The sequence below is a fragment of the Caenorhabditis remanei genome, chromosome X (genome assembly GCF_010183535.1).
Source record: "Caenorhabditis remanei strain PX506 chromosome X, whole genome shotgun sequence".
Lineage (NCBI taxonomy): Eukaryota > Metazoa > Nematoda > Chromadorea > Rhabditida > Rhabditidae > Caenorhabditis > Caenorhabditis remanei.
This window is the reverse complement of record NC_071333.1, coordinates 13107135-13135088: the sequence shown is the minus strand read 5'-3', so window position 1 is coordinate 13135088 and position 27954 is coordinate 13107135. Positions and strand designations below refer to the sequence as shown.

Genomic DNA, 27954 nt, shown 5'->3' with positions numbered 1-27954 from the left:
CACAACCCCAGAATTCGGGATAAGTTTACCTCCCCGGGGTACAAATTCATCCCTCACAGGTATTCTAGTAGGCACGATTACAAATATTTTGCTTGTTATTCTCCGGAATGAATAATAGTAAGCATGTTTTTGCAGAAAAAGTGTGGAAATGAATCCGTACCGAAGACTACTTCACGAAGTGTTGCTTGAGAGGAAGGATCTACTACGTAAGCATTAAAAGATGAAAAAATATAAAGTGTTGCAGATTAGAAAAGGTCATAACTCTTTCCGGTGGTCTTTTACGGAATTAACGATCAACTGGCTATAAAATAGTGAACGAATAGATAAATCTTTAGTTTTAACGGAACGAAGTTAAAACGAAATGGACGTAGTGCATCAAAAATTAACACGTTTCAGTTGTAGGCTCGAGGATGAATCTGGTGGCGTTGTTTGACACGGAGGATGCATCATCAGAGATAGAGGAGATCTTGGTAAGTGGTAGAAAAGGAACCAAAACGAAAAACTACACTATATTTACAAAAAAACAAATCAGCTCTTTACTATGCTAGGATTGGGTCAGCTAATACAGATTTTCAATCTGAGCTTGGTAACTGGGATAGAAAATCGTGAAAACTGATTTGTGGAGTTATCAGGGACATTTTATTAAGTTGCATTGTTTTATTCATTTTTTGCAACAATAAAAAACAGAAATACTAGATCATCATATGACATTCAAATGAAAACAATAGTATAAAAGAAACAAAGGCAAGATCCAAAATCAAAATCCAGTCAAGTTGACTCAGAATATTTCAAAACTCACAAACCTATTTTTGCAGGCACAGTTCGAAAATCCTACATTTCCATTGGAAGAGATCAACACAGAAAAAGATGAAGAATGGCAACCTTTGGAACGAAAATATAAAGATGGGGTCAATCAAATCAAAGAGGAAATGCTCACAAAACTAGGACACTTGGAAAAAGTAAGAGGAAGTGTCCTTATCCAAGCTGTCATTTTCTAAACGATCATTGGCATATATATCGAAACTATGAATGTCAAGTCGGATTTTGGATTTACAGTTGGAAATCCTTTGAATCCAAAGAGCGCGTGACATATAGATCGTTCCTCTGTCAAACGATGACACCAATAAGAAATTAGAAAAGTTTTAATAAAGGCTAAACAACATTTAGCTTGATCCGAGATAGCCTTAAGTAGCTTTTCCTCTTGTGGTCATTGAGTTGTGATACTATTTTCAGGATTTGGAAACATCATTAACCCACAGTGAGAAGGTTCTCAAAAGCCATCGAGACTTCAGACCAATTGATGAAAGGGTATGTCAGTTCTAGCTTTCGAAAAATGCTTTTGAAAATTGTGATATTTGAACATTTCTGTTGAAAAAAAGACAAATGCACAGTTAATCCACGAGAATTACTTTCTGTTTAAAAACTCTAGGAAGTTGAACAATCATGAGATGAAGAATAGAAAAGACAACAAAAGTATCAGTTTGTTGTGCTAAAATTTATCCTTTCGAAAGGCTTAACTCAATTCATTGTGAGAAAAATCTACTGTAATCCAGAAAATAATCATATCACATGAGTTTTCATCAAACAAACGAACGATCGTTTCGAACATTTCCATGCACTTTCATTATGACATCCGCATCCAAAGAGATCAAGATTTTAGCTAAGAAAGTCAAATGTTTGGATTAAAAACATACGTGCATGGCATTAAAAGCAATATTAAATGTTGGAAACTGACAAAAAAACACAAAACACGAAATACTATGGGGATCCATGAATAAATATCAGCGTTTCTAAAGTCTGCCACTTGAAAAATAAACCTTATTTTTTATAAGTTTTGGAACCAGAAAATCAGATAAGGTTTTACCGAAGAAGAATATTACAACTAGAAGAAAACCCAAGTTTGAGTTTTTTCTGCGATATAATTAAAAAATCAAGAAAAATCATGAACAAATCATGTCATAAAACAAAGTATTTGCAGGACTACTGTAACATCCGGCAAAGTATCAATAAGCACTTTGATCAGGCCAAAATCAACCTTCGTGGAGAAGCTGCAACCAAAATTCTTGTTCTCCGGAGAGACATTGAGCAACAGGGGTATAAACTGAACTTTTAAAAGATTTGATCATACACCGCTGAAATATAGTTTCAATTTTACTGAATCAAATTTCAAAAGTACGTGCCATTATTTTTTCTTATCCTAGACGTTACGTATCATGGCATTCACAAATTACTTCCACAACATAATATCCTACCAGACAAACGATGACACCGTATATTCTTAACTTAGTTCAGTGGGAAATAACACGATGACATAAATAGTCTCTAGGGTAAAGACGTAACAAAAGATTTACAAGCAAAAGTTTTCTAAATTTCGTGTATTATAATTCGTTCAAATTTGAAATTAGGATATATGGCAAATAGTTGTTGAAACGATACTAACCAATACATTGGATGATTTCACGGACACTCTAGTTCAGAATCACTTAGACAGCCAGTCAAATCAGATTGTCTTTGTCAGATTAAACAAAGTCTTTTCAAACTTTAAATAAAATCTTCAGAGTTAAATCTCACAGATCTTACAAAACTCAGATAAAAATTTGCTTTCAGTCGGAAACGTCGTAACTTTGACAAGAATACAACGGACACTCTACAAAACTGGTTCCACGATCACCGTCAAAATCCGTATCCTTCCGACCAGGAGAAAGCAGAATTAGCAAAACAGTGTAATATCAAAATTTCTCAGGTGAGATCAGATGTATGATTAGAGAGGTGTGTGATGTTCATAATTATTGTACACCCAAAACAATATATGAATCATGGGAATATGTGAACCACTTTTAAAAACTTACCTGACGTAGAAGTCTAAGAGCTGGATGCCGAGAGGATGAGTGTGAAATACTATCTTGAACCGATTAGGACTACGGGAAAGTATGAAAATCTTGTTAGACGCTTTTCATTTAGTGATGTTGGCTAGACTTGTGGTTTGTGCACAGTCATATTTATTTCCATGCATAAAAAGATGGAACAGAGGAACTACTTGTCATCATAGACCTTTAACTAAGTTGTATGATTCTTGTATTACGAATTTCCATTATTTTGAGAATGAACTAGACTTGGAAATCCGATTTTGAAATATCACAGAATAAAACAAGGATTCATTCATATAAATAAAACAATCAACACCTTGATCTATCAACAAAGTCATCAAATCTTCCTTTTGCCAAAAATCACTGCGTCGGAGTCGGCGCGGATTTGTAAATAACAATAGTTGACAAAGTGTGGCAAGTCTTATCTTGCATCGAATCCGAATATAGCCGGCCATAATGAATGAAACGTCTTAACACTGTGCAAAGTAGCAGATTTCAAAGATTAGTGTGATGTGTTGTATTTTGTGAGTTGACGAGCAACAGATTAAGAGAAACGTAGTAGAATGAACAACTATTAATGTTTATATGTTGTTTTCAAGGTAAACAATTGGTTTGGAAATCAAAGAATTCGTTCAAAACAGCAAGCTCTGAGAATGGAGGAAGAGGAAAGAAGACGTCTTGCACAACTTGCTGCTGACGAGGCGCAAGCTATGCAGAATGCACTTGCTGATGCTACTGTAGTTGCTTCTCAGAATCTGGTCAACTCGAGTCTTCTCAATCTTCCTTTGGTCAATCCTGCCATGCAGGCTATGGTTATACCCGCTGTCCAACCAACTGTTATCAATAACACAAATGGTGAGATTTTCCTAACAGGTATAGTTTCATTCCCTCATTTGTTTTACTAACTCTTGTTACACATTTTCACGTTTTCTTTTATCATCTAGATTCCAAAGTCCCTTTTTTCTCAACTTGTTTACAGTGAAACATTTTGTGCTTATTTCTAACCACAAACACAGTTTACGACTTTCCAATTTGTGTTATAACTCCGATTTTCCAGGGTTTCTTCAACAACCTAACTATTTTCCAGTCGGAGGACAGTTGCCATTGACTGATAATGGAAATGGACAGGTAGCTCTCAAAAGCATTGACGTAATGACCCGTCGTTCTCTATTCCAGCAGTTTTACACGACTGACTTCGAGACCTTTGGACTTGTACAGCAACAGCAGGATGTGGAGCAGCAACAGCAACAACAGCAGCAGTTTACCGCTATGAACTATTTGGGATAATTAACGACTTTGATATACTAATTGTTTTTATTTGTGTTTCGGGAGAATAATCTAAACTCTGAAATTTACTCTTTTTTTAATGTTTGCTGAAAGCCAATTTTTGTTATTTTCAAGAAATATTTATGTGTAAAATATAATACATTCGGAATAAAATAATAGCACAATCAAGTTCAAGGAGAAAAAAACACTGGGACTACACATTGTTTTAATACAAACTCTTTGGGGGTATCTAGGCTATGAAATAGACATTTACTGATGATTCGGCATTAAAGTATGTTAGAGTGGATGATGGAGTGAAGATAAGTGGAATGTAGAATTAAACAATTCGAAAAGAAAAGAAAATTAGAAATCTCGAAAAAATAATTACAATCGAATTCAATTCAATAAAACGCTTTCTTTTGATGTCACTGGTGAATAAATGAGCCGTTATTTGGTAAAGTATTCGGGAGAGAGGGGTTTTTGACGGGGACAAAGGTAAAGTAGAAAATTGCACGGTTTTCAACCGGTATACATTGCAAATTGGGTACAATAAATAAGAAGAGTGATACAATATTCAGACATCTGAACTACACACTCGCACAACGGGGGATTAGATGAATAGTAATACTTTAAAAATTCCCAAAGAATCAATCAATAGATATTGACAAAATAGTCAGACTAAATGAAAAGTGGGAATCAAAACGGGGAGACAAAAAAATGTGTTCTACAACGAACAGTACATGGAAGTATATCTTGTATCACAGATATCGGGAAATGGGACCACACTGGACCGACAGGACAATGAAAAATGTACACAGGGTATTGACTGGAATAGAGAGATGACGCATGAAATTACATTCATGCACACAAAACACATACACAGATAACACGTCGTTGTCTGCCTGTTAGATGACTACAAGTTGTAAGGAGGCAGGAATTTGTAGACCAGTCGTTGCTTCTTCTCTGGCTTTTGGATTATTCCTGAAGTTAAATTGATTTATAAATAAATCAGATGAACTCCCATTACCTTTCTTGTAGTATTGACGGAGACTTCTTGACAGCTTATCGTAGTTCATCTGTGAACGGTTCTTTCTTTGTCCCCAGTATCTCGCGAGCAGCAGAGAAGACTCGATTTTGAAAGTTCCCTCGTCTCTTTCAACCCATCGAACACAGGTTCCGTATTGCTTCGGTTGGTCGAGAAGCTCGCGAATGAACTGCCAGAGATGGACGGTTCCTTGGTGGCGAGTGTAGGCACGGTCATCGTCGTCTCCTTCGCTTCCATTGCACATGGATTCAATTGGAGAGTTCATGTAACCAGGATGATGGAAAAAGTTGGAAAGGTTGCAGTTTGGAGTGTTCATTTGAAGATCGAGGTCATCATCATTCACTGAAAATGAAACATGATAACAAAATCATTTTCTCTTCTTTACTAACTGTCTTGGCTGCTTCCATTGCTGCTCGTGTCACTATTGCTTGGTGACGGCAGAACAGTTCCTTGTTGGAAGAAGCTGCCCATCGACATGTTTGGATACCCTCCTAAAAATAAAATTTACTTATTCAATTCGACTGGCTTCCGGTTAGCACTAACCGTTTCCATTGAAAAATGGGTGATTCGGGTTCTCAGTAGCTGCCATGTTGTTTGTTTGATTGTTGGTGTTGGCCATCTAAAAATACGAAAAGGCTTTATGAAAAACGCGTTGAGCAAATAGGGGCACACATGGGAAAAGACTTTTTGCCGCACAGTTGAGGATGACATAATCAAAATTAACATACCCAATTAGTTTTTGATTCCATGGTGTTGTTAGCAGCGGTCAATCCGGAGCTTTGCACAGTCACTGGTGGATGATAAGATTCGAATGCTGAAATTGTAATAGATTGACGCTAAGCAGTTTGATGATAACAATAAGACGATGATTCGGAAAAAGGGCGTGATTTATGTCCTTGCTCTCCTAATCACATCATACCACACGTAATCTGACGTACCGGTCTTCCACACTTGGAGTTGGGCGTGCAACGTGTCTCCTCCCTCCGGCAAAAACATTTCAAAGTCTTTCTGACTCATTCCGAGCAGAACACGACCGGTGACAAAGCAGTTTCGGGGAGGTTGAAGAGAGAATTGTTGGCACATCTCGTTGATCCAACGAGCTCCATGTTCAGAGGTCCAAACATAGAAATCTGAAAGAATGATCATTAATAACAAGTTTTCCCTACTTAGATCTTACCAGTTGGAAGTCCTAATTTGGCACAAGTGGTACTGATGTCCTGGATCAAATGACGGAGAATCAAATCCCTATAGATATCCATTTGCTGGGTGTCAAGACCGTTGTCTTGCGCAATCTCCGGATTGACATTGAAATTGAGGATGTTTTCTGAAACTTTTTTCTGTTGCTTGGTGTACTTATAAAACAAAAAGCGATGATGCATGTCAATGGTCTTCCGCTAATGACCTACACTTGAGTAACCCTGACACATTTCCATTTATATCTAGTGTCTTATTTTTCTATTCCTCTATCTCTTACTTTTGTTGTCTTTTTTGGTTTTTTTACCAAGTGTTATTCTCTGATCCTTCTCTGCGGCGATCGCTAGAAAAAAATGTTGACCCCGATCAGAACTAATTCGGTAGCCGCTTGTTCGCATACACAAAACTTTCACTCGTCAATCCAGGCGTGCCGTCAGACCAAGAAAAAGCTGACCTGTGCCTAACTACCCTAATCGAACCCGAAAACGTGTTTTCTGAAAGTATCTCGCCGACGAAATGAGATGTTTTCCAATGAGGAACACATGGGAGAAAGTCGGATAAAGAAAGGGAGTGGGAGTGTTAATAGAAACCGAGATTATGATTGACACCGATGAAAAGTGGTCGCGAATGTTTATGAATGTGTGTCTAATCCCAGACTACAGTATCCAACACCAACCTTCAATTTCGTTTTTCACGAATACGCTGTCATCGGCGTCCTGGAAAAAGATAATTTGTTACAGTACTCCCCTGCAAGTGTATATATACCTTCGAGAATCTCCGATTGTACTCCAGAGTTGGCATTGGAAGATTGCAATGCATATCCATTGGATGTTGCTTGACGTTGTTTACCTAAAAATCCAAGTTGTTGTACATTGTGTTCTTGTGTCTCTTTTTTTTGATGATGTTGCAAAAAAGTCATTCAAAAAGTCTTTCGGTATTAATCGGTCCTTATCAATTATTACCTCTATGACGTAAATAGCGCACACGTGCTTTACTGTAAAAAAAGAAAAGAAAATGAGAGTGAAAAATTGAAATGTAGAAATGGAAAGGCAAGTTTTGAAGTATTTAAAATACTATCGTCATACAAAAACAATATTGCAGAATTGAGAGCAAAATGACCATTCGTACTAACAAAAACAATGAATCAGCGGAGGAAGTAATGACGATTGATAACTAATATGAGTCTTCTTCAACTTGTTCTTAAAATATATAATTTCCTAATTTGATTTTTTCAAACTCAAATTCAATCAGTTTCCAGAGTAGCCATAAAATAATTAACGTAACCACACCCAAATTGAAAAAAAAAACCGAAAAAAAACAAACCTGATCGATTCCGAAAAGATCATCATCAAACGGGAATTCACTTTTGACAAACGGAGTGCTTGCAGTCGACTCCGTTCCCGAATGTGGCTCCGGGCTCAGAGAATTCCATCGGTGACCAACTGAGCCAGTGCCGTTCATTGGTGAAGAGTCTATAAATGAATGACGTCCAACTGTTGGGATATAAAGAACACTCACAACTTCCGTACTTGTAATCCAAGTTGTTGAACGGGAATCCGAATTGGTTCAAACCATGAAATTGGGTCTCGCCTGGAAATTACGAAATAGTATTATTGAAATATTAAAACTAAGAAGATACATACAATAAGCAGCAGCCATGTTGAGTTAGTAAGAGAATGAGAGTTGAGAGTTAGTACTGTAGAAGAATACAGGCGAGACCGAAGAGAGGTGTCGACCTGTTTATGCACTCGAGCAATAACGAATAAAGTGGCACTGCTAATCAGTCAACCTTTATTTTATCGGCAATTCACTCTTTTTCCAACCCCTTTTGCGGCTCAGAACAGTTATCAGCAGTGTCGAGCGATTTTTGGCGCGTCCAAGGTTGACAGTGTTTGACACTCTTAATCACCGACGCGGTCAGTGTCACATGAAATGAGAGCTTTTCCAGAAATAAGCCGTCTCGATGATAAGTAACGAATTGAAAGTTTCGAGATGGATGGCGCCGATGGAAGAGAAAAAGAGAAAGTATACTGCAACTCTATGATCTATTACCTGACAGTGTTTATGTGCCAGTTGGCGGCCGAAAGAATAAGTTTCGATTGCGTCAAATAGGGGCAAGAAGATTTTTTTATCAGTGAATCATATTGCACAACGATTCAATGTTGAATTGAAAACTGATCTAATTGCCGAAAAGAAGTGAAACGTCATTAGGAGAAAGTTATGTTCTAACAATGACAAAAACTAAGGAGAAAGGTAGAAATACGATTTTATGGAAATGATTTCACAAATGAGACAGGAAGAGAAAAAAACAGTTTTCTTTAGAGACGTACCGATTTTAATTCAATCAGAACTCATATTGAGTTCGAACAATGAAAACCGTATGAGATGGAGGTGTCCGAAAAAGATGAGTCAGGATGGTGGTGTCTGACACCAAGGGACCTCTCAACAATGGTACAAACCTCGCCGCCCTCAATTGAAACTTTCAATGCAAATGAACAAATCTTTCTTATTCATACTGCATAAAGGTAGATAGGTACGAGTAAAGTAAGAAACGGTGGTGTGTGAATAGAAAAAGAAATAAATTACAATGTGATGTGCTTTTTCATTTTATTCTTTCGGTTCGTTTGATTTTTTGAGCCTCCAACGCAAAAACAGGTTTTTTTGTCATTGACATTGTGGTTCGGGAGCACATCATTAAATCAACAAGGAATAGAAACGTGTTCCAACAAACTCTGGATGAACGGAGCATGTTTCAGCACGTTGCAATGAAAGGCTAAAACTGATTGCAGATGCGGATCATGATTTGCGTGGGCAACACTTTTCCAAATCCCATTATTTTTCTCTGGAGACAAACACACATTTTTTTGATGATTGTGCAGTTTTTAATGTTTCTATGACGCAGTATAGTTCCCTATCTGGGGAAATTGTTAAAATTACGTATTCAATAATCCATCTTGATTCCCCAACTACACTGTTTCCAAACTTTCGATTGCTTTCTCTTTTCTTGCATTTTTTTTTTTCTTAAGCCTACGATAACTCGTGATTGATTACGAAGCACGAAGAAAAATTATCAGATGATTTTGCACCATAAATCACGTAACCTGTGCGCGCCAAAGGCAAAAATCAAAAGCTTCAGAACTCATTTTACTGATAAAATTGAATGCGATCAGCGCTTTTTTGAAACACAACATTTGTGAGTTCAAACAATATGAAATGGTAAACAACAAAAAATGGCATGAGGATTCTCAAGTTCTGAAAAAGTTTTAAATCCGTCTAGTTATTTTTTTTCAAAGCGAACTGACTCATTTTTGTAGTCTGTTGTCTTTTTGGCATGTATTGCATAACACAATGACAAAAATACACTGCCTCTCGCGGAATTATTTGATTTAGTGTTTTGTGCTTTTCGTCAAAAATGAGGCAGCGGCAATGCGATGAAGTGAGTGAGAGAAAGGACAGAGAGGTCCACCTGAAGTCGTTTTGCAAACATCCAAATGACCGGCTACCGTACGGCGCCCCGCAACGACTTGGTCTGCCAGTCAGAGAGAGCAACAAACAAAACAAGAATGGCTGACCGGGCAACAGCTCTTGCGGAGCGCTCTCACCTTGCTCCAGGAGCATCGCCCCCCTTCTCTCCGATATATTTTCACACTGTTTGACCGGTGGACGATACTTCAACAACGAGCCACTGTCCATTTGATGACAGTGGCGCCGATTCTTTGCAATTTGTGAGAAGGGGGGGGGGGGGGGGCTCGATTGGCAATTTTGAATCAGATGAGAAAAAAACAAACATTACGGTAGAAAGGGGGAAACTATCGTTTTCAAAAAACTTGAATGAGGGGATAGCGAAGCTGATAGAAAAAAAACAGGGTGAATGAGGAGCAGTTGGAACTGTTGATTTCAGTAACAAAATATTATTAAGAATGAGGATTTGATACATTCAGAATGTGATTCGAGTTTGTTTTTCCTGCTGTATGAAACCCTAGCTACACTTACGGTACCACAGGTAAAATTCCAAACTTAGTGCAAAACCGTGGATTAAAACTGAAAGTAGAATATTTTGATGGAAAAAAATCAGGAATGATTTTGAGCAGAGTAGACAAAATTATGATAGTCTCAGAAGCATAAAAGTCCAGGCACAAAAAGTTCAAGAGTGTTCCAAAACGTGACTCATTAGCAGCAAGAAACAAGTTGATCACAAAGATTTGGAAGATTATGACGTTACATGACGTTTTCCGAATCAGAAAGTTCAACATTTTCCAGAAACGATTCAGAATAGAACATTGATGCAATATCAACCATACACAATATCATAAGGACTATCTAAATAGAAAGTGAGAATCATTGGCATCATCATCAGTCGAGAAAAGAGTGAAAATGTATTTCGAGAGTGTTGACATCGTATGCCTGTTGCTCAGTGTCGTCCAAGACTCATGGAGCCCTCCGTAACCGGCTGCGGCGGCAGCCACAAGAAGCAAAAAAATTAATTGTGGACAGACCCGGAGGCGGTGCCCTCCGCGCGGCTACCGCGCAAACTCTCCTCCACCTGAATGCACTCTCGTGGCTCTCAATACCGACGGAGCCAGTTTTTTCCGCTCCAGGTTGACATGCATGTGGACAGAAAAAAAACGATGGCTGGTAGGGGTGAACCCATTTCGAAACGCTTTTTTTTACAGAGAGATTATTGAAAGACCGGCTGATGGGGAAAAATGATACTGTATGGAATTCACGAAAAAACTACAAAAACTGTTACAGTACCTTTCAAATTTGATCACGTCAATCAAAAAATCATTGTTCTTAATCGTCATTCATAAATTAGTCATGAAATAATATTACATCACATATTTCAACTTAGAAGCGGAGGTATCATAATATTTGGGCGTCATTCACTTGGTTTTTCACATTCCAATAACAGATGAAATTGATAAGTACGATTATACAAAATGGTTAGAAAGACGAGCGGAAGAAAAATGTTTTATTATAAAAGTATTATCTGAGAGGAAGCGATAGTTCGGAAAGTACGAGAAAAAACGAATACTACCGCGATTCTTATGTCTTACAAATGGGGAATGTCTGGTGGAAAGGATACATCAAATGGAGTGAAACTGATCTGATTGTTAAAGAAACAGTGGGTCATGATAATAGTCAGAAAACAAAATTTCAAAAAAATTAATGAGAGAAGCTTCCAGAAAGGAATATGAAAGAGAGAATGAAAATGAAAGGAATCATGTTCTTGTCAGAGGTCAATCTTATTGATGTTGTCCGAAAAGTGGCCCTCCTTCACTCATTCCCTCCACCTAGCCCCCTATTTTACCCCTAACGAGGGATCGAAAGAGATGAGGGGCCGATTTCAGGTGAAAGTGCTGGCGCGGTGCGTCACGAGAAAAGTGAAATGAGTGAAGAGCGAGGATCCAGGTCATGGGGTGGCCTTCGCTGCTGTCTCTCCGTCCCGAAGAAGCCGTGTACGATCTGTTTCTCTCTGTCTTCTCGTTCGACCCGTGCGCTTCTCTTGATCTCATTTTTACCTCATACGAGATTCTGGCGGAGTGTCGTTGTCAAGACAGTAACCGAGAGAAAGAGAGAGGGCCGACTGTGGGATGAACGACAATTTTCTTTACCGACTAGTTTACTTTCGTTCACTTTCCCGGACACTTGCGAGAAAAAAACACATTGGATGGAAGAATAAGAAGAAGAAGCAAAAATGATGTATACACTATTACTGTATGAAAAGAAACGTGTACATCGCCACACTTACTGTCATTTCACTTTTTGACGAGTCTTGATGAAAACGAAAGGTCCAGCTTAAGAGGATGATCAGAACGAGCGGTGAGAATGGATATTGTGAAGAAGCTTAAGGGGTTAGAGGCAAACCGAAAAAAACGAATATTCATCTTTTGAAAAGAAAAGAAAGGAACATCACATGTTTGGTTTGTGGGTGGGTTCTCGTTGTGTGGTAATTCTAGGGTTTGTTTGAAGTATAAAGAAATTCAGGAGAAAAAAGTAGATGGTAGAAGTGAAAAAGTTATGAATTTATTCTCATACATACCCAATCGGGAAAACGTATTAGGAAAGAGAAGAGAAATCGGACAACAGATACTTTTCGAGACTGAAGCACCTACAAAACCGATAAAGTGCAATCATGAATTTAAAAGAAATGACACGACGACGACAATCGCTGATACCATCAAAATACTAAAGAAAAAGAAAGGATATTAGGGTGTCGGGTCAGATTTGTTATCATTTGTTCGTACGCAACCGATCCTTCATCGTCATTGTTGCATATCTCTCTAGCTAAAGGGGAGAGGAGACATCAGTTAGTTATTATATCACTCTATGGGAGGTTTAGATGATAAGAGATACCGCTATCAATGATGTCGACACCTTCAACAATGCCGAAAGGGTAAAAAAGGAAAAAACTGCTTCCGATGTAAAGAATTGAACTATTGACAAGCGGTGTTTCCAACTTTTAAAACTTGGAAATATTGAAGCCGCAGCGGATAGAAAACATCATGAAACTGCATAAATCGTTTTTTGAAAAACTGTCAGCATCCATGAACGACCCTATAAAAGTGCGTTCGGTGAAACTTTTCTTGAGTTGAACAAAGTGTTTTGTTTGCACAATCTCGTGAATAGATGAGACCCAATAATATAGGTCGGATGAAACGCCTTCGGATTTCAAATCTCTTCACCTCTTACTGTTCTGGGTCGTGGTCACCAATAAAAAAGCATGTTTCACTTTCGCCTCCGAAATTTCGCCTCTTCTACTACAACAAATATATCGTCGGCGAGACAACGTCGCTCCGCACCGGTGGCACTTGGTGTCAGAAAAAAAGCGCCGGCCGCCGAAGACGGTCAGTAGAGGTGAAGTGAGAAAAAGAGAGAAAATTGAGAAATTAGTTTTTTGTTATGAAAAGGAAAGTCAGCTAGTGACCGATCGTATGGGTACTTCAAAACGTCATCAACGTGCGCAACACCCACGACTGCGGAAAGATAGCATCGCCGAGTAGATGGCCTCAAAATTGTCTGGAAGATTCTCAAAAGAAAAAGAATATCGAGAGTGAAAATAGAATAATGAGGAAGAAGATGAGAAACACTTTCGAAGTGGTCTTACGGTTTCTCATTCATATTCTTGATGGTATGTAAAAGTACATCTTCTCAAGAGGGATTTCATTTCAAAATGATTTATTTATGCTCAAAAAAGATAGAAATAAAAACAGAAGGCTTTAATGATTGCAGTCACGGCTTTCTCCTGGCAAAACGCCTTCCAAGTTCCAAATTCCGATGTCAAGAGTCTTTGCGTTTTCAGAATTAGAGAAGATATAACTGTTTGGCAACTCAAACTTCCAGCGTCTTTGGCATGGCTGGAAATGTTTTATCACATTATTCAAATAAAAAGGAATGAAAACAAATTATGAATCACTCACATTGATTCCGTCATCGCAATCGTGGTAAATCTTGAGATGTGGGTCAATAGTTGTCAGCTCAGTAGTTGATCCGTTCAATTCGAAAGCTCCATCGACGTCGGTGTAAACATTCCCTAAATCGTCATCTGGGTCGGATCCTGTAGCAATTTTGATCTTTTTCATGTTTGGTAATACCTATGAAAATATCTCACCGAAGTCATCATCAATAAGCTTCACTTGAACATTCTTCGCCGGCTCACTTCCACATCGGAACACTCCTTTTACCTATAATTGTAACATTTCCGAGAATACATAATAACAGTTTTGAAAACAACTCACTCTATAATTTTGACGTCCCGTATGCTGCTCGGGGACAGATGCTGCTAACACGATTGTCAAAAGACAAGCGCCAATAATTGAGGTGTTCGAAATCATGTCTAAAGTAGTGGGGGTTAGTTTTGAAAACATTAAATTGCAAAAGAAATTAACATGGTTTCAAACCAACGAGGTATATCAGAAATAATTTGTGGGTGTTAACTCAAAAACTTTATTTATACAAAAAGTTGAACTTTTTAGTGTGCACAGCTTCTACTCTCGTTGTCCAGTTCAATCTGAATCAAAATTTGGAACAATAATTTTAAAAAACTGTAGCATACCTCCAAATTCATAGTTCCCAAATCCATGATGTCCTTTACTTCTGGTCCGTTAGTGATGTATTTAGCTGGTATCCTGATAACCCATTCACGTTGACATGGCTGAAAATAATATCGATATCATTTATAGATTGAAAAATTCCCTCTTACATTTCCATGATCATTACAATCGTGGAAGATTCTCAATTCCGGGTCAATTGGAGTCAGTTCCATCGATGATCCGGTGAGTAGGAAGTTACCTTCATCATCAGTTGTCTTTTGGTCAAGAACGTCATCTGGGTCTGGTCCTAAAACAACTTTGTATGTATTGCGAAACCCAATATGTGGAGGAACTAACCGTTATCTTCATCAAAAAGTTTCAAATTCACTCCGACTGCAGGCTTACTTCCACACATAAGTTTTCCTTTAACACCAGTAGATTGTGTGCGGAAAGCAACTGCTCCACAAATAAGTAACAATGCACAAACTAGGATTCTCATCGTCTGAAAGTAGAATAATTTAGTTTTGAAAACGAAAAAAGCGTGTCATAAAGATTATCAATTTAAAAGGAAAGTTTATGGGGAAAGACGAAATTGTGAGTACATGATAACGTAATATTGACAGTTCCGAGAAAATAACATAATTTCTGATCTAATGTAAATGTAATAAAAGTGAGTGACACTCCTTGTATTTTGTCACCTGATTCTCGTCACGTACACTCATTTAAATAGATGTGAGTCCAGGGGGGCTGGATAAATTGGAAGGTTTTAAAATCGTGAGAATTTCTTATAAATGTACTTCTTACTGGAAACACGCCATGATAGAAATTAAGATGTGTTAACACTTTAGTGAAAGTTAACCAAAGTGTTGCCAGAACGCTGTGCACTTTTTTCAAATCATTTGATCATTTTCAAATCAACTCAAACTATATTTAGTGGCTGATAGTGTGATGTTCAAAGTCCACCATCTATTTTTGAGTTAATGCGTGCTATTGATAAAAAAAAAGATGGAAAAAGCAAAACTGAATCAAATCAATAATCAAGGTCAAGTGATGAAGTTGAGGAAAGTGGTGATGGAATGAGTTGGAGAAGAGGGGCCTACGGATTTGTGTTGACCGAAAACAAAACGCCAGTTGGTCTCGAGTCTCTCAATTTATTGCATTACGAACGTTTGAGCAGACACATGGTTCCACTAGCAGATGTATAAAAGATGAAAGAGACAACGAGAATGTGAGCAGCAAGAGAAGCAAGAGAAGTTTCCCCCCCCCCCCCTATTGACCTTGCCACGTACTCTCACGTACGTATTTTAAATAAATAAATAAATAAATAAAGAGTTCAAAGCTTCATTAGTTAGCGATTCTTGACAAATCGAGGGATAAATTCAAAACATTTCGACGACGCAAACTCCAGTTGTCTGCTATATTGTTTTCATTTAGTGGAGGCTCGGATGGCTGGATACTGTCAAGATTTCCTGTGTTAGGAATATTCTGGATAGAATTTGGAGATACTGTTGTCACTTCCTCAAATGGTTTTCCAACATCGTCATGTTTAGTCATCTGGAAAATAAACAATATGAAGTCTAGCGATTTCAATGCTCAAAATTACTTTTTCTCGGAAAAATTTGAAAATAAATTCTCCAACAAACAGGGTCACACCAATACTGACACCACCGAGGAAAACCCAAAATGCTCCTTGTGCCCTCTTCAAATCCAAGTAACTTTTTGGTCCGACGGTCGTGGAGTTACACTCATTTATCTTCTGCATAGCGACGTAAGATCTGTAGTCTGCTATCCATTTCTGCGTGAAACCTCGCTCCACCATTTCTCGGATTCTGTAAAAACATTCTTGGTATTCAGTAGTTCTCTTCTTTTCCAGTTTCCCACTAACTTTGTTGAAAAATATGACGAATACAATGAGTGTTTTGCGAGTGGAATCGAAAGATAAACAGGTAGAATTCCATCATTCAAAAGTATCACTTTACAATCCGAGTACGCGTAGAAGTTTAGTGTAGCCATTGGTCCTAATAGTGCGTATCCTGGATTTGCACGCACAAAAGCGACGCCTAAACTGATGAATAAATTACAACGAGGAGTCAAGGAAAGAGAGAAGAAAGAATACCTCTCGATATTCCATTCACATATTTCACTTTGTGATTCACATTCATTTCGTGCCATAAATCTCTGTAGACCGGGAGTTTTGATCTCTAAAATTGAGATTTAATTGAATGATAGTGATGATACAGTTAATTACTAACAGCAATCATTTCAGTTCTTGTAAATGAGTTCTCATCCATAACTATTTCGAATCTCCCTTGCTTGACTAACTTCACCAGTTGCTCTATATCTGAAAGTATCTCAAGTCATTTTTCAAAGTTCCCATATTACATCATGCTCACTTTGAAACGGCAGATTAGTTTTGTCGACGGCGAAAAGCGCCACCAGACTTCCAGTGAACGTGGCGCTGAGTGTAATACTAGCCAACCACCACAATGCAACGAGCACTCGACAACTCCAGCTTCGCGGTTGTTCGGGTAGGCCTGGAAACACAAATAGAATTTTGGTTTTGTTTTGATACACCTGTTTTTTCAGATAAATATTTTTTGTTCTGTCGAAATTTTTCTTGTCTTACCTTGCTGAACGAATATCGAGAAAAACACCCAAATAGATTCAAATGGCGTCACTGACATTTCCTTGTACACCTTTCTCAAAATATTTGTCATTCCAAGAAAAATCACTCCAGAAATTAAAATGACAGCTGCCGTTATAACCCATACTTCCCAAGAGAAAGGCTCAGTCACAATGAGTAGTGTATCGTCTTCGTATTTTTCTGGTGATCTGAGAATCATAGTTCATATTATGTTTATATTATAATTTTAAAACTAAACAAATTCAATCGCTGTTTCACAACAAAAGTCACCTTATCATGATTCCCGTCGGCTCGAATTGAAAAGGATAGGTGAGATCAGAGATCACACTCCGATCATACTCCATGATAGCGCCTCCTGCAAGTAAATCGACTTCCTGAAAAAACAAATTATCTCGATCTGTCTAGCTTTCGTCTCATTTGTTTTTGAGAAACGCTTTCTCACCCCTCTGACAAGCTGTCCGAATGCACCGGTCCATGATCCATTTAAATATTCACCCCAAGTGCTGCCAGACGCTGGGACTATCTGAACAAGATTAATTAGTTTATATTCATTTCCGTTGTTTTCCAACCTCGAAGGTCAAATTGAGTCGTTTTCCAATTTCTTTAAGTATCTCGATGACAACTCCTGGCCCGTATCCTTTTTCTGTGACAGCCGCGTCAGTAAAGTTCACGTAGTTTACGTATGGCGGCTCGACTGCAGGGACCACCATTTTCAATGTCTTGTCTCGCATTTTTTCCAGAAAGAAATGCTTTTGATTGCTTTGCTGGAATTTTTGAAGTCTTAAAAACACTTTGGGAAAATTAAGTTAGGAAATAGATTAATTCTTATGAAATCAATATATATTTTATTAGATTTATTCTTATGAAATTTTATATTTCTTTCCTCTCTATTTTTGTAAAAACTTACGGTGTAAGCATCTCCATAATCCGACTCGAATGAAATTTGGGGTGGTACAGCAACTTCTGCAATAGTTTTGAATCAGTAAACGCTTTTTATTAATTAACTTACTTTCATTGATAGACTCTAAAATATTATTCAAAGTTCTAATAGAATTAGGATCAGCAGTTGTATTCTCAAACTCTGGAGTGAACAACATTTTGTGTAAATCTGTCGGTGAAACATGAATGGATATAATAAATAGAAGAATATGCATGGCAAGCTCTGAATATTCATGAATTCTTGATGAATTTCTGAATACCTCCAGTTTGGTTGGCTCATATTTCAATAGTCCCCTTGCTGTTATGACTCGAAATTGGAGCACTTGAAAACAAGGCTAGTTCGCATAAGTCAAGTGGAAATTGTTGATATATTTAAAGAATAGTAATTTGCTCTCCCATCAAATTTTTTCTTTCAGAATCATACCCATTCAATTTGAATGCCCTTTTTCAACATTTGTATAAGTGAATGTTCCTTCTAGAAAACGCTTGAAACATTTGAGATGCTTTTCTATCATTGAGAAATTGCTATGAACTTTGTGGTGACTCGTCACTATTACTTTGCGTCTCTTGTGTTCGCGCAGTCTAGACTACTACTCTCACTAAACTTCAACCAATCCTTCTCAAACAATATTTGACTTTCAAAGTTTGGGAAACAGCGGTGTATTTTAGTTTTCATTCTATGTTTATTAGACTTTTATGAATTTTCATTCAATACCGTCTTTTTTCAAAAAACTGTTTTGAGTCAAATGTGTATGCATAATAATTACTTGTGTAGTAACCATTATCATTATATTAAGGTCAACATTCCCAAACCAATTAACTCAAAAACGGTTGAGAATTCGATTAAAATATGACTTTTAAAATTTTTCTTTATAAATATATAATTCTAATGACTCTTTTTTATTTACATTAAACAAGCCTATTTGCATTGTTGACCTCTTTCCACTCGGACCTTTCTCCTCTTCTTGCCCCCTCCGCAACCTGTTTTATTGTCACTCTTCTCTTTCTCTAACCATCATTATCGATCCAATTTACAACCGTACTTATGTTCTTTTCCTTCATTTATTGTGTCTCCCAATTCAGTTTCCCTCTTCAGATGTCTGATACGTCCCCATTTTTGTGATTTGAAAGGTCCGACATTAAAAATAGTGTAAGCCAACTTGGAATGCACGCCTATCGCGCTAACTTTGTTACTTGCGCATATCTCGCCTCATTGCGCATCTCCCGACCGCGCAGTTGCATTTCTTCCCTCTTCGCACATCTTCATATTCATAGAACGACTTCTCTCCGTCGTCTCCTCTTTCTTCAATACTAATATTTTGTTGCAATTCTGGCATTTTCGGCTTTATTCATCATTCGAATCTTGTCGTTGGCGGCGAAAACAAAAATAAATAAAAGGCTGGGTGAACGAGATGTCATATCCCTATATCCGTGCTCAAGCACAAATACCGGCTGTTATTTCCCATTTCCCGTCTCCAAATTCCAATATATTTGAGCCTCATTGGGTTTCATTTTCACCTTGACTCACTCGATTTGGAAAACTTGGCACTCATTGTTATCACAATGATTCAAATCAAACATCGGGTTGGTTTGAATATTTATAAGATTTTTGTGTATGTATTTTCGTGACGTTTCGTGATTTTTTATAAGGCGCTGCGAGGTCGTAAAATGCTTCGTTTCTCGTATTCCGGGGCTCAAGAGGCGTGTTAAAATGACACTCTTGGTGTACTTCTCAGCGGAATATTGCGATTGTCATTTCTCCCAATTGAAAACCATCTCAATCATTTCAATTTCAGATGACAGTAAGTTTCGAAGTACCGCCGACAGCAGAAAACAGTTCAAGTCCCCCTTCAATTACTACTCTCGGAAAGACAAAAGTTGCATTGGAAGACTGCTCTGCGAAAGCTGATAACATCAAAAGAAATGATAACGTGTACTCCGAGCCAATGGACAAAATACGTCAAACCAAAGTGAGTTCGAGGTGTTTCTTGGAATTGGTGGCATTAAAATTTGTTGGTTAACCATATCATCAGGCTGGGTTTCGAGTGGTGTGAATTGATTGGATTGGGTTTCTTTCTAAATAAACATTGGAACAGTTGGCTGAGTGGTTCAGAGAACTTTCATGATGCTTTACTCAAAGTGCAAGGAACTAACAATCATGTTTTTATACGGTTCACTTGTAACATATAGATAAGAAATAGTAAAAACTGCTGAGTGAATTGGTTTCAGTCGGAGAATACTTCTGTGTTTCAACATTAGTAACTTTTTAGTTGATGACGTACGCCAAAGAATAAAAACTCAATAGTGTGTGGAACTGATAACACTGTGTGACAAAGGAATGGGTTCTTTTCCTTTTTCTGTTCCTTTTGCCTCTCTATCACACATTTTTTCGCCATACCGACCGAAAAAAAAGTTGTCAATGGATGACCAATGTTACATATTTCTCTTGCCTAGGACACTCGCTTTCACGGAATGATGTAATTATTGATCTCCGTCTGAGTTATCCATCGCTCGTACGCTATCGTATCTACTTACCATCAATTTTTGTTATAAGAACCACTAAGAAGTGGCGGTTAATGGTTAATCCGTGTTCAAATTGAGCATTTGGCTTCCCGTCTCGTCTCTTTTGTCAACCGTCACATAAAGAGACAATTCTTATCAGGAAAAACGAGATGGAAACGACGAGAATCGTTATCACACTCTATAGCCTTCTTTTTTCGGTCCGTTTTTCACTTTTCCTTGTCTATAGGAGCTCGGTATTCTTTTTTCTTTTTGCGATCAGAATTGGGCAACCGTGTACCTGTATATAAGTTCGTTATCGGTTGATTCGTGCCTTCATTTCGCATTGAAACTAATGCCTCTTCTGGTCTTCTTAATTTAACATTTATTTTCTCGCTAATTTAGCTTCTTCTTCCTTATTACTGATCAGTTTGTCAGACATTTTCTTAGTTTAAGGTCATAAGCCCCTTCCAAAATAATAATAACTGGTCACCAATGTGCACAATAGAACTCATGGAGAAATCAAACTCCAGCCAATCAGATTCACACTCTACCTGCCTACCGTGCCCTGATGAATATGACCAATTCCACTATACGGTAGCAAATTGGAGTAAACTGGAAACAGTGTACTAACCACAGTTAATTTTCAGGTGATCGATCACTGCGATCATGGAACTCATAGTCTCGAGAATGGTCTGAGACTTCGTGGAGCACCAATCGAAAAAACGGAAAAAGTGAAGTAAGCAGTCACCTTTACTGATCCTATTCGCAAACGTACATGTTTTCAGAAGTGCCAGTCGCAGCCTAATCATACAAATTGGTATGACGCTGATATTCTGTGCTTGCGAGTTCTTCACAGGAGTTTTCTGCTCATCAATTGCAATGCTTGCTGACAGTTACCACATGGCGGCCGATGTGATGGCTCTGATTGTGGCGTTCGTGTGTATCAAGGTGAGTTTTGCACTCGGTGGAGTACATCATTCCACCCAATTAAAGAAATACAATACCTCATTGGTTCCAGATAGCCACTCGACCATCAACTCGTCATGGTTATGGATGGGTCCGTGCAGAAACTCTCGGAGGATACTTCAATGGCATCTTCATGTGCACTGTCTGTGTGATGGTTCTTCAAGAAGCATTTGGTCGTCTCATCCATGCTCATGTCATAACTAATCCAGTTAGCGTGCTTGGCATCGGTTTTATTGGATTGATGATCAACGTGTATGGACTGTTCAATATGAGTGGACACGGTCATAGTCACGGTGGAGGTGGTCACGGACACAGTCACGGATTTGGAGGACATGGACACGCTCACGACAAGAAGAGCAAGAGAAACAAGAAACATGAAGATCATGAGGATGACCATGAGCACAGTCATTCTGATGATGGTCATGGTCACAGCCACAATAATGGACATGGACACTCTCATGACCATGATGACCACGACGATTGTCACAGCAACGGCAAAACTCGAAATACACCGGAAAATGCTAAATCCGAAGCATTGACTCGTCTTTTGGAAGATGAAGTGAGTGATGAAATCGTGGAACGCCGGTTGTCTGGAGTCAACAATCATCCAATCATTGCTACAGTCGATCGTCAGATGACTCCATACGGTACTCACATGGCTAGTGATGTACTCAATTCAACAATTGAATTGAAAAGCAGTGATAAAAAGAAAAAATCGAAAAGTGAGTTTGATTGATAAACGAGTGAGAAAAAAAAAACATCTGACGCCGGACAACCGAAAGAAAAGTTGTGATGAAAATGATATGATATAGGACCGGACTTTAGACTACAGTCAGGCGATAACCATTTGATCACAAACACTAATTCAAACTTTCAGAAAGAATGAATGTGAACATTCACGGAGTCTGGTTGCATTTGATGTCTGATGCATTGGGATCGATAATTGTTATGATCTCGGCTACATTCGTCTGGTTGCTCCCAGAATGGGCAATGGCCAAGTACATTGACCCTTTATTGACGTATGTTTCTCATTCCACACATCTATCCCATTCAAGATAATTTCAGGATCTGCCTTGCTACATTCATGGGAATCACTGCCGTTGTTCTGGTCCGCACATCTGCCAAGAAACTTCTCAAATTGACCCCAGAAGGATTGGAAATCAACAAAGTGAAGAAAGACTTGTGCAGCATTGTTGGAGTATCAATGGTTGAGAAGTTGTCGGTTTGGGTGTTGTGTGACGAGAGAATCATTGCTTCTGCTCATGTCAACATCTGCCACCCGGCTATTTTCCCGGAAGCCGCTCACAAAATCAAAAAGTATTTCCACGACATGGGAGTTCACTCGACTACAATTGAGCCAACCTTCGAAGTGAGTTTCTAGTTGGAAAAAGTGGAAAAAATGAAGTTATTTCAGGACACTTGCATGCAATCAATGAAGGTTCTAGTGAAGAAAATGAATGAGGGGACCAGCGTCGAAGACACCACAACTGTTGAAATGAAAAATGAAACTGACACCACTTCTCATTGACTTCCAATCTCTACCAGTAGTATAGAAGTTCGCAGCGCGACTCTCCAATATTATTAGTCCATTTAGCATTTTTACCTTCTCTATTCATTTCAAAACCAGTTTCCACCCGTATCATGTTCTTTTTGCTGGTCTGATTCCCCCTTCTTTTTTTTAATTATACGAGTCCACACTTGCAATACCCGCCAAAACTGTTTCGTTCACCTTATTTCACTTTCTGTCCCAAACCACACGTATCATTCAATTACATTCCTACCTAATCTTTTTAAACCAATTTATCGTTGAATTTTCATTATTCAAAAAATCAATAAAACATTTTTAATAATTTTTGCATAAAACAAACATGGTTTCAACCTATCATAATACCAATCAGATAGTTTTTATTTAAAAGTAATTTAAGCATGAATCGTTTTTAGTCAAACATGGTGCGAGCGGGGGTGGATGTATCGATCGAATTGGATTTCGACGATCAAACTTGGGCGGACTTGGAAGTGGTAAGAATTTTATCAGTGGAAAATTTGCCAGCGGTTCGATAAGCAAAACAAAGAGAATCGAGAACAATGAACCAATGTAGCATCGCCTACCCTCCAAACTTGCAGAGTTCAACTAGTTCATTAGTATATATAAGTGCGAGGCTTAAAGAAAAAAATTGAAAAAAAGGGAAAGAAACAATAAATAACCAGTGCATGTTGTCAGGGAGAGCAGCTCAGCAACATGACAAATCCCATAAAACCACATCCACGTTAAAATCTACGTTATGCATGTGGAGAAGCTCTCCCCGTAATCCCTGTTGTCCTAAAATAAAATAATTGCGGTGAAGACAACCCTATAATAAAAACAATAAAACCAGAGTGGCTATTATACCCACTTGGGTTTTTCGTACACGTCTTAATGCGTACTAGTCCATCGACGAGCAACGCTTAATCTCCCCTTGTCTTCATTGAAATTTGTTTTATTCTTGTCGGATTTTGTTCGAATATGTCTTCTGACCAAGCTGAGAGTACAGAAAACAGGAATGTAAGTTTTGAATGTGTAAATTAGTTCGAAGTGTGTAATTTCAGTTTCGAAATCTTTCGAGTAGTCACGCGCTGAGCCAAAATATCGATCTAAACGCAGAAATAAGAGCAGAAGATTAAAGTCTCATCTAGTTTCATGGTTTTTAATTATAGATATCGGATGGAACTTATGATGACGAGGAGGAAGAAGTGATAATCGATCCTCCAATTTTGATAACTTCAGTGAAAGTTCAACTTCCTGGAAGTGTCAAGTGAGTTTTGTTGAAACCATAGATTAAAAATCAATGAAACACATTTTTAGAATCAAACATTTGTCACAAGAGCTCCGAGATCTCCTTGTTACCCATTTAGATGTTCCAAGCGCAATTTCAATGGGCTCATGGCAAATGGTAGAGGATTTTCTAACGGCTAGTGGAACTTTTGTAAGTTTAAAAAAATATTAGGTTGGCAAGAAAGTTTTTGTGCATGTTTTGTTTTGAATGCTGTCAGATAAATTACAAGAATTAAAACCAACTACGCATACCATTTGTTAGATAAACTCTCTGTGATTCTGATAGCAGTCAGAAATTACTTCCGACACTTCTCTTCTGCAAGAGTCATGCCTATCTTTATTCTTGACCGACAACTCTTACAGCAATATTTTTATTTCCGCTTTCCATCTAATACCAAAATTTCTAAATTTGTGCAACCAACAGGAAAAGTTTACAAGGATGAATTCTTCTTTTGGCACACTATGAGTAATGAAGTTTCCAACTTTGAGAAATGCGATTTTTCTGTGGTCGAAGTACCACGTACTAAAAGTGCATATGAATAGGATTTGTACATGCTGTGAGCTGTAGAAGGAGAGTTTCCATCTCAATCTTCCTGTGAACTATCAATGATAATCACTACTACTTATAACACAATTGGAAACTTTTTGAAATGTGTCGGCAAGAATAAAAAAAGAAACATTGAAAAGTCATATTTTGGCCTAGATCCGCGTTCAGTGAAGGGTAGACCTGCGGCTTCGAATTCTATCTCCTCTTTCAAACTTCAATCGATCTAACCAATTGGGTATCACTGATAGAGAGTGGGTATTGCACACAAACTACCCCAGGGAAACCCACCGACTTGGCGTTGATCAAACGCTGGTAGACATCATCAAAAGGGAATCATACTCAAAGAAAATAATGACCCTAATGTGGAGGACCCAAAACAACGTATATGATTGGAAAATGTGAAACAATAATCTTCTACTTCTGTTCTTTCTGTGTGCAAAAAATCAAAACTATACGTGAGTCTTCAGTTCCACACGGTCAAAAAGTCTGCCACCTCCATAATGTTGCATATCCGCTAGTTGCATACCCGACAAAATATTTTCTCACCTAATATTGGAAAATAGTTTTTAATCAAGCAAATTAGAGCTCGGACCTTCTTCTAACGAATTACTATAAGTTCGGGGTAATTCAGCGCTCTGCCGCTGAACAGGACTTCGATACTTGAAGTCAAGTCGAAAAATGGGTGGAAGTCTATTTTGCCTCGAAACAACCGGAGCTCTGCCAGGACGGTATCGGGAACATATCCAGTAAATTGGAGACAGTTGTGGACTAAGATGGTTACTATGTTTGGTATTTGGTATGCTTCCTGTTTGAGTAAAAATAACTTGAATCATGCACAAAAACTTTCTTGCCAACCTAATATGTTGAGATATGAAAGCTTATTCATTACATTTTCAGCAACTAGAGCCTGCAGATCCCTCAAATAAAAATATCTGGAAGCCTTTTGAAAACCTGCATGCTCAAATACTGGTCAATGCACTGTACAATGTTGAACGGATAGACCTGCTTGTAAAAATGAGGCAAATGATCAGAAACAACGTTCATCTTCAGGAAGCGGATGGTTTGTGTTGAATTTTAAAATTTTGATAACTAAATTAGAATTCCAGATGTTCCACAAACATCACAGAATTTTTCTCAAGCGGTTTCAATTTCCAACATCCCCCCTCTGGTACCGTTCACACCAGTCGATGCAACTAATAGTGAGTGTCCACAACTATTCTCAAAATAATAGTAATTTTCAGCGATTCTGGTATTACACTACGAAAAGAAGAAACAAGAGCGAATAAATTACAAATGGTTTCACGACAACTTGGTGCAGCATTTGGAGAAACAGTCTGACAAAAATTTGAAAGTAGTTGATATAATTACACTGGAAAAAAATGACGGAGGAAATCTACTACAACTACTGGAACACTTGTATCCTCAGGTATTTGATTTCTTCGGAACACTTCAAAAACAACTGCTTTATTTCAGTTCAAACATATTATCGTTTGCTTCAACGATTCATTTATTGACGCCATCAAATCTCCCGATCCAAAGAAAACCTTCTCATTCCGCAAGTTCCTTCATGACAAGACTATTGTCGAGTTTCTTCAAAACAACAACAGGAATCGACGTTTTCGTTGCGTCGTAATGCCAGTAAGCTCTGTTTTCAAAAACCACAAAAAAAACTGAAAATCTTTCCAGGGAATTACCAAGACTATTGAAACAATATGGGCGATGGTTACAAACCGCTATCCGTTTCCCGACAATTACAACGAACTCCTCGAGAAATTGTTGGAAAGTAAAGGTGTGAAAGTTAAAAGGCAATCGTCTGTCACTTTGAATGAAGAGCAACTGCAAAACGAAATGCGTCAAATGGTCACAAAATAATTTTTCATACATATTGCGATTGTCTCATTCACTTTCTGTATAGCTGCTTGTATTGTTTTTCAATTGTTCTAAAACAACAGTTTAGTCACGTTTTCTTAGTATCTCTTGAATTTCATTTAATCTCACATGGTAGAAATGTTTCATTTGTTTATGATTCAACACAACGATTCGAAAACAATCCCCATCACGGCTCTTCATCATCTCTCTAGAATCTCGTCATTTTTTTGTATATAAAACTGCCTATAGCAAATTTTCTTCGAATCTATTCTTTTGGTTTCGGAATGTATAAAACTTATTCAAATAAAAATAATGAATAGTTCTATCTTTGCTCTTCCTCCTAATTATAATTGCTTTGCACTTTTTGCCAACAACTCACAACTCCAATTTATCTTTTCACATAGGCTCCTAATAGGTCTTGGCTTCTCTATTAATGCTGACACATCTGCCTCATCTCTAATTAGATTAGCGGAAACTCATATCCAGAACAAATGTGCGAGGAGGAGGAGATTGAGTTAAAATCTAAGTGGTAGTGACCATAGAAAGAGTTACTAATACGGGATGTTTTCACAATTTCTTTCATTGCCGCTGCTCCTTTTTATTCGGATTTACGGAACTACCTGATGAATTTTTTGAAATTTGATTCATCATCCTCAAGTATCGGTTTTAATGTTGTCTTCAATTATTTACGAGCATCCGGTGTTAGACTTTTTTATTTGATTGCTCATAAGTACACGTGTCCCATCTCCTAAAAGTTTTAGAGGAAGTTCTTTCTTTCTATGTTTTTAGCTGGTTTAGTTTATTATTTCTAAAACTTCCTGACCAAAACACCTCCCTGGCTGACTCAATATCATTTAAAAAAGGTTTCCAAACACACTTCTTTTGTCTAGCGAATTCTCAATCCCTGACGGCCAGGATTAGCAAATGGGCAAAAAAGTGATGGGGAAGGAGGGGATCATCTGAAAAAATATTAACAAGCCAAAATAATAGAAGACGCTTATCCGGTGGTATTAAGTGTACAACAGCTTCTGGAAAAATCTCTGATATAATATTCATAGTCACTTTTTCTCCAACCATAACACTTTTCTATTCATTTTTTTTCTGATTTTTAGTCGATGTCAGCCACATGGAGATCTCTGTTTTCAATCTTGATTGTGCTTTCCCTCACAATGAATGAAACAAAGCACGGGAGGGAAAAAGGAGCAAAAGTGTGTGTTGCGCCCTAAGAAATCCACATAAAACATGGCCAAAAGCACTCCGACCACCAATT

At 37.9% G+C, this 27954-nt stretch overlaps 7 protein-coding genes across 7 annotated transcripts; 3 read left to right on the top strand and 4 right to left on the bottom strand.

The window, feature by feature from the left end:
• Positions 1–410: 410 nt before the first annotated feature.
• On the top strand, positions 411–4154 carry GCK72_024604 (uncharacterized protein; the record flags this gene model as incomplete). The annotated part of the gene is made up of 8 exons (XM_053735951.1): positions 411–470; positions 816–959; positions 1234–1308; positions 1979–2094; positions 2608–2743; positions 3467–3722; positions 3925–3995; positions 4044–4154. 8 exons carry the CDS (start codon positions 411–413, stop codon positions 4152–4154), a joined length of 969 nt encoding a protein of 322 aa, XP_053579517.1.
• Positions 4155–5046: 892 nt separating this feature from the next.
• GCK72_024603 (uncharacterized protein) lies at positions 5047–8031 on the bottom strand (the record flags this gene model as incomplete). The annotated part of the gene is made up of 12 exons (XM_003117953.2): positions 5047–5114; positions 5161–5520; positions 5568–5669; positions 5722–5797; positions 5907–5992; positions 6117–6308; positions 6356–6502; positions 7049–7088; positions 7138–7221; positions 7696–7844; positions 7891–7962; positions 8016–8031. The coding sequence occupies 12 exons, from the start codon at positions 8029–8031 to the stop codon at positions 5047–5049; spliced, it is 1392 nt and encodes a 463-aa protein (XP_003118001.1).
• A 5561-nt stretch (positions 8032–13592) lies between these two features.
• Positions 13593–14207, bottom strand: GCK72_024602 (uncharacterized protein; the record flags this gene model as incomplete). Its single annotated transcript, XM_003117665.2, has 4 exons — positions 13593–13730; positions 13794–13930; positions 13985–14057; positions 14112–14207. 4 exons carry the CDS (start codon positions 14205–14207, stop codon positions 13593–13595), a joined length of 444 nt encoding a protein of 147 aa, XP_003117713.2.
• Positions 14208–14344: 137 nt separating this feature from the next.
• GCK72_024601 (uncharacterized protein) lies at positions 14345–14904 on the bottom strand (the record flags this gene model as incomplete). The annotated part of the gene is made up of 4 exons (XM_053735950.1): positions 14345–14383; positions 14429–14527; positions 14576–14712; positions 14763–14904. The coding sequence occupies 4 exons, from the start codon at positions 14902–14904 to the stop codon at positions 14345–14347; spliced, it is 417 nt and encodes a 138-aa protein (XP_053579516.1).
• An 845-nt stretch (positions 14905–15749) lies between these two features.
• Positions 15750–18146, bottom strand: GCK72_024600 (uncharacterized protein; the record flags this gene model as incomplete). The annotated part of the gene is made up of 12 exons (XM_003118266.2): positions 15750–15959; positions 16009–16234; positions 16291–16465; positions 16522–16606; positions 16658–16746; positions 16799–16939; positions 17032–17237; positions 17320–17423; positions 17492–17572; positions 17619–17813; positions 17957–18012; positions 18059–18146. The coding sequence occupies 12 exons, from the start codon at positions 18144–18146 to the stop codon at positions 15750–15752; spliced, it is 1656 nt and encodes a 551-aa protein (XP_003118314.2).
• Positions 16892–22984, top strand: GCK72_024599 (uncharacterized protein; the record flags this gene model as incomplete). Its single annotated transcript, XM_053735949.1, has 9 exons — positions 16892–16933; positions 19785–19958; positions 20944–21084; positions 21138–21226; positions 21276–21438; positions 21509–22178; positions 22334–22475; positions 22522–22825; positions 22871–22984. The coding sequence occupies 9 exons, from the start codon at positions 16892–16894 to the stop codon at positions 22982–22984; spliced, it is 1839 nt and encodes a 612-aa protein (XP_053579515.1).
• A 975-nt stretch (positions 22985–23959) lies between these two features.
• On the top strand, positions 23960–26687 carry GCK72_024598 (uncharacterized protein; the record flags this gene model as incomplete). Its single annotated transcript, XM_003118319.2, has 8 exons — positions 23960–23998; positions 24151–24248; positions 24299–24419; positions 25713–25875; positions 25922–26014; positions 26057–26241; positions 26289–26453; positions 26502–26687. The coding sequence occupies 8 exons, from the start codon at positions 23960–23962 to the stop codon at positions 26685–26687; spliced, it is 1050 nt and encodes a 349-aa protein (XP_003118367.2).
• Between the last annotated feature and the right edge of the window lie 1267 nt (positions 26688–27954).